General features: G+C 36.9%; 7 protein-coding genes across 7 annotated transcripts; 4 read left to right on the top strand and 3 right to left on the bottom strand.

The window, feature by feature from the left end:
* Nucleotides 1-106: 106 nt before the first annotated feature.
* On the bottom strand, nucleotides 107-1,210 carry GCK72_013760 (uncharacterized protein; the record flags this gene model as incomplete). The annotated part of the gene is made up of 5 exons (XM_003089329.2): nucleotides 107-339; nucleotides 388-468; nucleotides 755-842; nucleotides 925-1,034; nucleotides 1,084-1,210. The coding sequence occupies 5 exons, from the start codon at nucleotides 1,208-1,210 to the stop codon at nucleotides 107-109; spliced, it is 639 nt and encodes a 212-aa protein (XP_003089377.2).
* A 1,373-nt stretch (nucleotides 1,211-2,583) lies between these two features.
* GCK72_013759 (uncharacterized protein) lies at nucleotides 2,584-4,779 on the top strand (the record flags this gene model as incomplete). The annotated part of the gene is made up of 10 exons (XM_053729973.1): nucleotides 2,584-2,809; nucleotides 2,870-2,976; nucleotides 3,023-3,131; nucleotides 3,181-3,276; nucleotides 3,323-3,467; nucleotides 3,519-3,716; nucleotides 3,762-4,012; nucleotides 4,056-4,141; nucleotides 4,192-4,458; nucleotides 4,504-4,779. The coding sequence occupies 10 exons, from the start codon at nucleotides 2,584-2,586 to the stop codon at nucleotides 4,777-4,779; spliced, it is 1,761 nt and encodes a 586-aa protein (XP_053584745.1).
* A 141-nt stretch (nucleotides 4,780-4,920) lies between these two features.
* On the bottom strand, nucleotides 4,921-7,061 carry GCK72_013758 (uncharacterized protein; the record flags this gene model as incomplete). Its single annotated transcript, XM_003089325.2, has 11 exons — nucleotides 4,921-5,111; nucleotides 5,166-5,387; nucleotides 5,431-5,679; nucleotides 5,723-5,987; nucleotides 6,034-6,145; nucleotides 6,193-6,407; nucleotides 6,457-6,552; nucleotides 6,613-6,747; nucleotides 6,790-6,877; nucleotides 6,925-7,008; nucleotides 7,057-7,061. The coding sequence occupies 11 exons, from the start codon at nucleotides 7,059-7,061 to the stop codon at nucleotides 4,921-4,923; spliced, it is 1,662 nt and encodes a 553-aa protein (XP_003089373.2).
* A 219-nt stretch (nucleotides 7,062-7,280) lies between these two features.
* Nucleotides 7,281-7,667, top strand: GCK72_013757 (uncharacterized protein; the record flags this gene model as incomplete). The annotated part of the gene is made up of 1 exon (XM_053729972.1): nucleotides 7,281-7,667. The coding sequence occupies one exon, from the start codon at nucleotides 7,281-7,283 to the stop codon at nucleotides 7,665-7,667; it is 387 nt and encodes a 128-aa protein (XP_053584744.1).
* Nucleotides 7,668-7,861: 194 nt separating this feature from the next.
* On the top strand, nucleotides 7,862-8,576 carry GCK72_013756 (uncharacterized protein; the record flags this gene model as incomplete). The annotated part of the gene is made up of 3 exons (XM_053729971.1): nucleotides 7,862-8,041; nucleotides 8,088-8,298; nucleotides 8,344-8,576. 3 exons carry the CDS (start codon nucleotides 7,862-7,864, stop codon nucleotides 8,574-8,576), a joined length of 624 nt encoding a protein of 207 aa, XP_053584743.1.
* Nucleotides 8,577-9,027: 451 nt separating this feature from the next.
* On the top strand, nucleotides 9,028-9,552 carry GCK72_013755 (uncharacterized protein; the record flags this gene model as incomplete). The annotated part of the gene is made up of 2 exons (XM_053729970.1): nucleotides 9,028-9,071; nucleotides 9,309-9,552. The coding sequence occupies 2 exons, from the start codon at nucleotides 9,028-9,030 to the stop codon at nucleotides 9,550-9,552; spliced, it is 288 nt and encodes a 95-aa protein (XP_053584742.1).
* GCK72_013754 (uncharacterized protein) lies at nucleotides 9,107-10,147 on the bottom strand (the record flags this gene model as incomplete). Its single annotated transcript, XM_003089327.2, has 4 exons — nucleotides 9,107-9,169; nucleotides 9,250-9,612; nucleotides 9,755-9,883; nucleotides 10,022-10,147. 4 exons carry the CDS (start codon nucleotides 10,145-10,147, stop codon nucleotides 9,107-9,109), a joined length of 681 nt encoding a protein of 226 aa, XP_003089375.1.
* Nucleotides 10,148-10,604: the final 457 nt, after the last annotated feature.

The following is a 10,604-nucleotide window of genomic DNA, read 5'->3' as shown; positions in this document are numbered from 1 at the left end:
GGAAGTTTATATCCCTAAAACCTGGAAACAGTGTTCCATCTTCAAAAGAGGTCAAAAACAAGAATTTTTATTGAGAACAAACACTGAAAGTCAAACTCGATAAATTCTAAACCATTTTACAAAGAATCACAGTTAAAATTGCAGAGAATATAGTGATTGGTTGATAACGGGAATTTGAGTTCTCCTCTGATTTATCTCCTGATTGTTCAACGTCATTACCAACTGGTGGAGTGGTTTCCGTGGCAGTTGGATTCTTTTTTGGAAGTGCAACATCTGCTCCACTAACTGGAACATCCGCGAGTTTAGCTGGAGACAAATCAGCCGTTGGAATTGCACAAGCTGAAAACTGAACACGAATTAATTACCATTCAGACGATAATCTTTCACCTTCCGTAGCCAATATCGAGAATCCATAAGAAAGTAGAATGAGAAGAAGAATGTGGAATGTTGCCATTTTTACAATAGATTCTGAATGATTTTAGATGCGAAAAGCCACATATTGTCATTTTTGCATCTCACCTCGACAAAATTAACATAAATTCTGATACTCTTTGTTGGCTTTTCGTGTTCAGGTGATTGCATCAACAATCAAAATATAGAAATGATGTTTTTCAGGTCAACAATCATGGAACGAAAGTTAAAGCTTTATTGGTCCCGTTTAGAAATTTAGGCTCACTATAAAATCAATATAAAATTCAAAATAGTAAAACAAAAACTAGAAAAACTGACAAAAGGATGGGTACACTGTGTCTACTTGAGTTACAGTAGTGTCGGTCATTACAGCAACATAAGGTTCCTCTCATTCCAAGTAGATCAGTTTCCATGCAACGGTTGCGGATTCCCTGGAAAAATTAAAGTTGGCACACCGTGTCTCAACGGAACGGAATAGAATTGGGTGAGCGCGGATACAAAATGATGACGTACATTACAGAAAAAACTAGAGCATCCCATTTTGACGACTTCATTCAGTGACGTCTCTTCCATAAACTTGTAGCAGTACGACTCTCCCATTCCGAGAATCGCATCACAATTTTCTGAAATAAACTCGAAAACTTTATTGTGAATAACGTGCTCAAATAATACCTGTATCTTGCAGTACTTCTTGTCCAACTACATATTTGAGACCCGCGTAACATCTAATTTCAATGGAATTTGAGAATATTGGAAAGACTAACAGAAATACGAGAAGAGGTAGCAGTCGAATGGGCATCTGGAAAAGAAAATGAACCAAGTTCTCAATTTAGTAAATCATAAATCAACTGAGAAGGTGAAAAGTGAAACCACAGATAAATCTTGATCAATCAATGTCAATGTAGCGGAAAGAGAAAACAATTTGTTGTGTCTCGGCTACTGACCTGACAACACATGATTTTTTGATTTGCTACAAAATCGAAAAATAGTATGAAATGAAGAGAGAATTAGAGAAGAATAGAAGAGGATGAGTCATCAATGATTGGGAGAAAAAGAATCTAAACTGAACCAATATAAGAATTAAAACTGATACCCGTTTCTAATTTTAATTAAATTTTCATCATGAAAATAGGTTTTCTCATGTTGAATTGGCGATGATTGTGAGAGAAAACACGATAGATTTATGAGAGAAATAGAGGAAAAGTGAAGAAATGAAAGAGAAGAAATATACATCGGAAATCGAAAAGATTGAATCGAATCAATGATTTAGAAAGCTTTTATTTGAAAGATGTTCACTTTTCCAGGAGAAGAAGTCGTTTTTCAGAAGGAATGAAGTAGAGTTTTTAGGTTTATACGGACAACAACAAGACATTTTTTGTTGAAAGATGCTTCCGAAACTCGAGAAAGTTTTAATGGCTCCCCGATAGCCTCGATAGATTTTTCCATTTCGATGAAAACTAAAAGGCAGATGACATAGTATCACTAGCAGTTTATTACTTCGAATAGGGAGAATGTTGTAAAACCCATCAGTGATACATTCTGACTTTCTTAACGGTTTCATTATGTGGTTAAATTGTGTTTCATCCAAGTAGATCGGCATTCAAAGTGTTCCTTCCGACAATTTTTCAGCGGGGACGATGTTACGAACTCAAAACTTCAGTTTTGTTATGGACAACTGTTTTAGACGAACCAGTTACTTCCAATCAGTGTGAGAAACTAGCTGAAACAGGCAATCCCCTCGACCGGCTCTGACAAAATCCACAGTAAACTTCAGAACGTATGCTTCTGTTTGAATCATACAGTATCCTCCATGCACTGTTTCCTGCAGTTCCCCATCTCTTATCATCACGAAACTATCCCACTCTTTTATAGTTTTAACATGTTTCAGTTCATCAAAGCAATCGCCTTCCTAACTTCTCATGGTTTTCTAATTGGTTCCTAGACATCAACAATGTTATTATTTGAAGGCACAAGTCACATGGATCATCAATAATAGTGATGTATGCACATTGTGCTCAGACTGTTTTAATGCGTCGGCGTGTCTTCGAAATGACATTATCAACTACAAAACTACACGTTTTATCAGTTACTCAAAAGAGCTTGAATGACAAAATCAGTAGAAACAACATTGATTTTTTCGGTGTTTGATTCGATTTCCCCCATTCCAAAGAAATGAAAGACTTCCGTGTTCTTTTCTTTAGATTTACATTATTGTTTTGTTTTCTGTTATACTGTAATTCTGAAATAATCTCAACTTCATATGGAGACCTAGATGGAGATCAAATCGGAGAGTTTCATTTATTCAAAAAGATTCCATTTGCGAGACCTCCACTTGGAAAGTTGAGATTCCAGAAACCAGAAGAACCGGAGAAATGGGATAGTGTAAGAAATGCTAAAGGTAAATCTCGTTTCTTATCAGCAATAAAATTAGAAAGCGTTTCAATTACAAAACTTTAAGAATATGGGCCGGCATGTTTATCAAACTCCACAGTAACAACAAGTCCTCAAAAATGGGTTGACGAAGATTGTCTTCATGTGAACATCTTCACTTCAAGTAAATGTTTGGTAAGATCTGTGCTAGGTAACAAAATAACTGAAAGTTCATTTTCAGAAATCGAAAGATTGTGCCGTGGTAACATATTTTCACGGAGGAGGTCTTCATTATGATTCCGCAGTTATGTTCAATGACACTTATCTTCTAGGAACTTTTGTTAATCAAGGTAAATTTTGAATATTCTCGAGAAAAAACTAATCAAATTTTGCTGTCAGATGTAATTCTTGTGATTCCTGCTTTTCGACTTGGAATTTTCTCTCATTTTGTTGTCGAAGATCAGAGTGTTGCCCCGAACAATTTGGCTATTTATGGTATACTCCAATCGCTTTTAGATTAACTCAGGTCTCCTATTTTCAGATATTCTCCGCGCACTGGAGTTTGTCAAATCGGAAATTCATAACTTTGGAGGAGACAACAAGAAAGTGACAATTATGGGACACTCTTATGGTGGAGCACTTGCCTCCATTCTCACTTTTAGTAACCGAATAAATAATGATTTGAGGTGAGATGACTAAAATTTAGATCTATATTTACTTGTATCGTATTGTTACAGTTTGTTTCAAAGAGCAATCAGTATGTCATCTGGCCATGATTTTGATCCATTGGAATTCCAAATTCAAAAAACTAAACGATTTGCAAAACGTGCAAAGTGTGTTGTTCCTGAAGAGATTGGAAAAAAATTAACCTCGAGTCAAAAGGATTTGTACTCTATGAAATGTTTGCAGAATAAGGATTCAATGGAACTTTTGAGGTGCGTAAAGAGTTAAACTTTCTTTATTTCTAAATAAATGTCCAGAATTCAACGAGAATTGGAAGAGGAAGGATATCCGACATATGCGTTCACCGTCCAGCGTGAGCCTCTTTTTCAAGAAGTTCCGTATCATCAGTTCATGAATACTTCTAAACATATTCCAATATTGACTGGCTGTACAAGATACGAAATGGATCATTCTCCAAGTGACAAACCAATTGGAGAATCAGTTGGATATGATAATCCAATAGAAGTGGATATGAAATATCGAAAGGATCTGAAGGAAGGAAATTATGGTAAGTGAGAACTTCAACTGAAATTATCCAATTCATAATCCAGATTTTGGAAATCATGCGGATGAAACCCAAGCAATAATGGTACAAGTGAAAATTCGAGCAGAGCGAATGATTCGAAATGGAGTACCTGTAAGCAATATCCACGTATTTTCCACATCATTCCTTGTGTCCATTTTCAGTCGTATCTCTACGAGTACACATATCCAAAACACGCAAAGCATACTGATGATCTTTTCTATTTGATGGGTGTTCATCGGTTCGATAAGGATGAAAATGAAGAGAAATTGGCAAGAGTTTATGAGAAGATTTTCATGAATTTCGCAAAATATGGGGAGCCAAGAGAAGGTTTCGAAGTGGCAAATATAGAGAATACATCTTATTATGATGTGTATTGGAATGAAGAAACCGGAGAGAGACCACAGATGAAAAATGGATTCGAAAAGAAAGTTAGTTGATTACAATATTCGATGCACATAGTTAAACACTTTCAGATCTTGAATTATTGGCTCAAAGACATGGTGGAATACGATAGAAATCTTACCGCTTCGAGAAAAAAAGAATCAGTGAAACCTGCAATGAGATTCTATAAAGAATCATCTAAACAACATCAACTGCCGTATATGTTCATTAGTTTGATGCTCGTTTCTTCTATATTTATGGCTGGATGTTTATTCGGAAGATGTTGTTGTAATGGTAGCAGAAATAGGAATTTATACATTCGCATAGATGGAAATGATGTTCCAGCTGGTACTTTGAAATCCTTCTAATTAGTTTATTTCAATTATCTCTTTTATTTTTAGTATTTATGATTGCTTTAAATGAAAAATGACAGGTCTCCACTTCCAAATATTTATTCTTCGATTTTCAGAAGAATTTCAGATCAATTATTATTGGTAAGTCGGAGATTTTCAAAAATACGGTGGGCTATAAAATTGTTGATACAAATCTTCGACGACGCCAGGAACATAAAGACATCCAGCATGGCCAGGGTAATAATCATTACCACCTCTTTGACGATTTGAAGGTGGTTTCCTTTGATTAGTTGTTCCAAATTGAGAAACGAACGTCGATCCATTATTTGCAAGATTTGCAAAACTATCTGAGATATTAATAAAATAGATATTTTTAATTGAAAATGAGATCTTTCATTTACAATTTGATTCAGAAGAAGTTGATTGGTGAGATCTCTGGTTAGTATTGTTAGTATTCGAGCTAGTTCCTTCCGTTGGCTCCGTCGGTCTCTTATAATTTCGGTATATTGAGTAGAGCTCACGGGATGGTTCGGTTATTTGCTCTTCTTTAGTTTTCTTATTGTTCGAATATCCAGTGAAACTTTCATTGGATTTGGAAACAGCCATCATATCGTAAAAACAGTCTGAGAATGGAGTCTTTGAGGTTTCAGTCTTTCAAAAACTCACAGCTTTTATGTCCATCTATGGAAGTGTTCCCTCGATCCATCAAGTATTGACTGCGGTTATTACCCGGATTACGATGTGATTCGTTTAAATTCACACTCCCACGACTTTCAGAACTTGTGGACGAACTTAGAGTTACATAACCATCGCAATGCCATTTCCCTCTCATCCAACGGATATTAGTAACATCATTTGAAACTTGGTCAGCAGTCGAAAAAGATTTAATTGCAGATAATTTCGTGTTGGAATTCTCTTAAAATTGATTCATGTTACATTGTTTCAAAACAAATCCTACCTCCGATGATAATTCTTTGATAAAATCCGCAAATCGGCTCTCTGCCGGATGGGTTATCAATTCTTGCCTTCCGTCTGAGACGAGTCAAATCTGTCGGTTTTCTATTCAGCGTGTTTTCTCTCACGACACGTGGAATGACTTCAATTGAATGGGTGACACAATTCGGAGGGATTACAGACTGCTCCTTCTCAAAAACTGGAATAATTTCGGATGAACCATCCATGTAGACACAGAGTTTAGAGATGGGAAGAACATTTGTGAGATACTGAAAATAGAAATATTCGTGTTCTCCTTAATTTTGATTATCTCACTTCATGCATGTTGTATCTGATGTCATGGGAGAAACAATTCTGTCCTACTTCTATGATCACACTTTGAATAATTCCATTCATTGTTTGATTCGATGGATTTTTCATCACAATCCTGTAAAACACATTTTAATTTCAACTCCATGAAATGAAAAAACAAACCAATCCATTGCTAAAAAGATTAGTCGAACTTTTGTTGGAATACCGACAAGTGAATTCATCAAAACATATACAGAAGTGACGTTCAGTTTTGAAATTTCAGTCATGCTGATTCTCGGTTCCAATTCACAGAATAAAGGAATGAGTCGTTTTGAGATGAATTGATTACTGTGATGGTACAGAGAAGAGTAGGGACGGAAGTGAGTTTGGGGTGTTTCCTTCAAAAAAATATTGGTTTGATTTGCATGAAACTGTTAACAAACGTACTGTAATTACTGCTTCCGTTATTCCATTCAATGCTGTTATTAGCAAGTCAATGTTCTTCTTCATACGACTCACGATTATGTCAATTAGTTCAATATTCTGAAACAATTCAAATGTTCATCTGTACCACTTTCTCTAACTTTCCTTGAAATGCATTACAGTTTTCAAAATATTGCAAACGTTGGATTCCATCACAACAATGTCTTTAGTATACATCCAATGTACGAAATCTTTTACGCTTCCTGTTTCCAGCATCGACACATCTATTCTTTTCGAGAAGATGTATCCAGTGGTCTGAAACTACAATCAGTCACGCAAATGGCTACTCATCCCAACCTTGTACTTTTCCGAATGTTCATTTATCAAGAACGCATCCACTTTCTCAACCTCACCATTCTCCAGAATCAGTGATATGTTGCATTGACTGAAATTATCAATGGTTTAAAACTCATTAAATACACTACTCTTCACCTAAAATCTCCATTCAATCTCTTTCTTTTCAACTCTTTTTTCTTTTCTTCCGAGTAGACTTCTTCAGTGATGAAAAAACTGTTACTGAAAACAAATCAAACATTTTTAACTTTGTGAAAAATCAGAACTCACGCCATTGCCAATGGAAAGGAATAATGAATTTTCCAATTACTGAATCTTCAAAACTTTTAGAATTTAGAGCTACACGGGGTCCTCTTTTCCTCGTGACCGACTGGTTTTCTCTATTTTTTCACAGATTTTTGGGGCAGATAACGAATGCATAAATAGTGGAGAATTGAATGCAAATGTTCAATTCGATAAGTCAATAACGAGTAGCGTTTCTTAACTGAAGCAGAATGAAACCTGCAGCTGTGCTCGACATTTTCAAGAAGAAAACGACAAGAAAGGAGAGAAAAAGGGGCAATACGAAGACGGAGCATTCTCGGAAAAAGAATAAGGATAAGGGGGGAAAGACGATCGATGAGGATCTTACGATGACTGTAATGGCTCCACCGCCAGCAGCCGCTCCTGCTCCGTCGGCTCCACAGGCTCCACCAACTCAACAAGCTGCTGTTCAATCGCATCCGGTTGTTGGACAATGGGTTCAGAGAGCTTTGGATTTCGGAGTTGAAAAACTTCGGGATGAATTTCGTCAAATGGCGAAATATACGAGACCCGATATGACTCAAAATGCATTCAATGCCAATTGCTCTGCTAATATCAATGAAACCAAGAATCGGTAAGAGGGAACTGACGAAAATTGAAAAAATTTGTTTTCAGTTATGCCGACGTTCCATGTCAAGATCAAAATATTGTCCAGCTGATCAAACCACCGGCGCCGAATGACTACATTCATGCCAATTATGTCGCTTGTCCACAAATTCGTTTCATTTGTACTCAAGGTCCTTTGGATCATACTGTCGAAGACTTCTGGTGGATGGTTGTTCAACAAAAAGTTGAAGAAATTATCATGTTGTGCAAGACAATTGAGACTGGAAAGTACAAGTGTGCTCAGTATTGGCCATTGAATCCGAAAGAAAAAAGAGAGTTCAAAAACGGAATTACCGTTGAAAACATGAACGGAACAGTCCCTTTAGCAAGAGATCCTGATATTCATGTGAGTGATTTCTTGCTGAAGTTTGATGATCAGAATCTAATTTCAGTGCACAGACCTTCTCGTGACAAACTGTGGTCAATCAATGAAAGTGAGACATCTTCATTGGAGTGAATGGCCAGACCGTGGAGTTCCGCCGTGTAAATTGACAAGTATGGAGTTGTTGTCCACAGTTCGTGGTTCAAAACTTCCGGTTATTGTCCATTGTTCTGCTGGAATCGGACGTACTGGAACAATTGTTGCGATTGAGTACATTTTGGGTAAGAATTTTACAACTAAGCATTGATGCACTTCTGAAATTTCAGAAAAGATATTGGAAAACAAGTCAGTTCCTCCAATGCCAGAACTTTTCAAAGGTCTTCGTGATCAACGTGCATATTCCATTCAAACTGATCTCCAATATCTCTACATCCATCGTGTAATGCTCAGTTATTTCCTCGATAAGTACAGGGACCGGTATTCCGCATTGCTCCACCCTGAAAATGCTCAGAAATACGAGAAATTTATCAAGGACTACAATTTGGCTACGGGGCAGTGATCGTTTGAATAAATATTCTATTTCCGTATATTTTTTTCTCCCGAAAAAAATCTGAAAGTTTCTCGAATCCTATGAATCTTAAAAATTTATGTTATCTACAAGACAGTGCTACATTTGAAAAAAAAAACAATTAAGTGAAAAGTTTAAACCGAGGGCATATTTAAATTTAGATTTCGAAAAAGAAACTATCGCTCAAAAAATCTGAAAATCAGTGAAGAGAATTTCAGCGTTTGTGAATTGTGGTATTGCTTTTCTGGATTTTTCTTGTAAAAAAACTGGACGGGGACGTAGAAGGGCTATCACAAAATTAATATTCGACGAGAATTACATCATGGAATGTGTTGGTGGGCGATGAAATTACGGGGAATTTGGGGAATAAACGGTAGAATTAGAGGGTAGGGGTAACCGATAAAAAGAAAAAGAATATACATAATTTCAACTACTAAACAGAATGAAGATAAGAGAAGAAAGCGACTTTGATGAACGGAATCATCGGTGATTTCAGAAGACGTGCACAGTTGGATGCATATTTAATCGAAGAAAGCGCGGTTTGGATTTGGTCCGAAGAGAGCTGTTCTCACTTGTGGAACAATCTGGAAAATTCGGGATCAATTTTTCTTTTTGATTTTAAAATGTGAAAAAAGAGAAAAACAGATATTTCTGAAAAGCTAACCTGGCTAGCAATAAGTTCCAAACGGCTTTCAAGAGTAGATGAAACCTTGATCTTTCCAGCACGAGAAGAAAGCTCAACACCTCCGGCAGATTCGGATGGCAAGAAGTTGTGCTTGTCGATGACAACCTTTGTGGTGCTTCCCCACTCCTTTTGAAGTCCATCGAGGCACTCTGGCAAGAGTTGCTCAACAAGACGGAGATCCTTCTCACGGCAACGAAGAACGACTTCCTTTTCGAGCAATTGAAGAAGTCCTTGCATGACAAGTCCCTTCAAGATAGCTGGGTAACGGGCAGCGTCTCCTGAGATACGAGAGAGGTTTGAACGAGCCTCGTCAAGTACGGCACCGATGTGATCTTCACGAGCCTGAAAAGTTGTTGAAAATTTTAATGTTTTTCATGAAAAATTCGTGAATATTGATGGAAGAATTCTTTGAAGGAGGTTTTGAAAATGTTTTTTTTTAGAAATTGAACTCTCTGTATTATTTTTAATACATCATTTTACCCACCTTCAAACAACGGAGACGTCCAGCATTGAGAGAGTTGGAAGCTTGAATTTTGCGTTGAAGCTCGACTTGTTTTTCCTTCTTTTCGAAGAATTCCATGATCTTTTGACGTTGTTGTTGAACGAGGCGTCCCTAGAAAAATTGAATATTTTTAATCTAAATAATTGTTTCGTACTTATTTCGATTATTGAAAAACCGGAGTCTGCAAGTAAGTTGCGAAAAGTCCTTTTTCCAAAAATCATATTTTCTAAACTAAGGAGAACTACAAACCTTCTCAATGTTGAACTCTTCCTCAGCCTTGGCATCGATCTCTTCAGCCTTCTCGTTGGCTTCTTGCTCGATGAAAGCCATCATGTGGCGGAGCTGCTTCTGAACATCGTTGTCGCTGATTCCCATGGCTACAGTCGTAAGTAGTGGTTTTCCCTGAAAAAAAAATATTGACAAAATCAAAGACAATGCATAATAAAACAGTACGACCGGGATAAAAAAGATGTTTTAATAGCTAAAATGGAAACGTTTTTACTATGGATGTCATTCGTGATTCATTTCTAGTTTCAGAGAGATTCTGCATACAATTTTACGTGCACCAAGCTTTAAGTAACAAAGTCGTTTCACATCGATTTTCTGAGAGCTCAGTAAAAAATACATGAAAATCCATGTTAAACTGATATTTATAATGGAAATAATGCAAAAAGTTGGTCATTGTTGATTTTTCGTCGCCGCCTCTCGTCGACAGTTTGGTTTTACGCGACAGCGCCCACTGAAGGCCAATAATCAGCCGGCGATCTCTACAACGGAGGCCAACTCTCTCTCCATTTTTCGTGGTGAGACCCGCCGCTTTTCACAGCGGAGC

The sequence above is a fragment of the Caenorhabditis remanei genome, chromosome IV (assembly GCF_010183535.1).
Source record: "Caenorhabditis remanei strain PX506 chromosome IV, whole genome shotgun sequence".
Classification (NCBI taxonomy): Eukaryota; Metazoa; Nematoda; class Chromadorea; order Rhabditida; family Rhabditidae; genus Caenorhabditis; species Caenorhabditis remanei.
The sequence above is the reverse complement of the archived record's forward strand: the minus strand, read 5'-3'. Positions and strand labels throughout refer to the sequence as shown.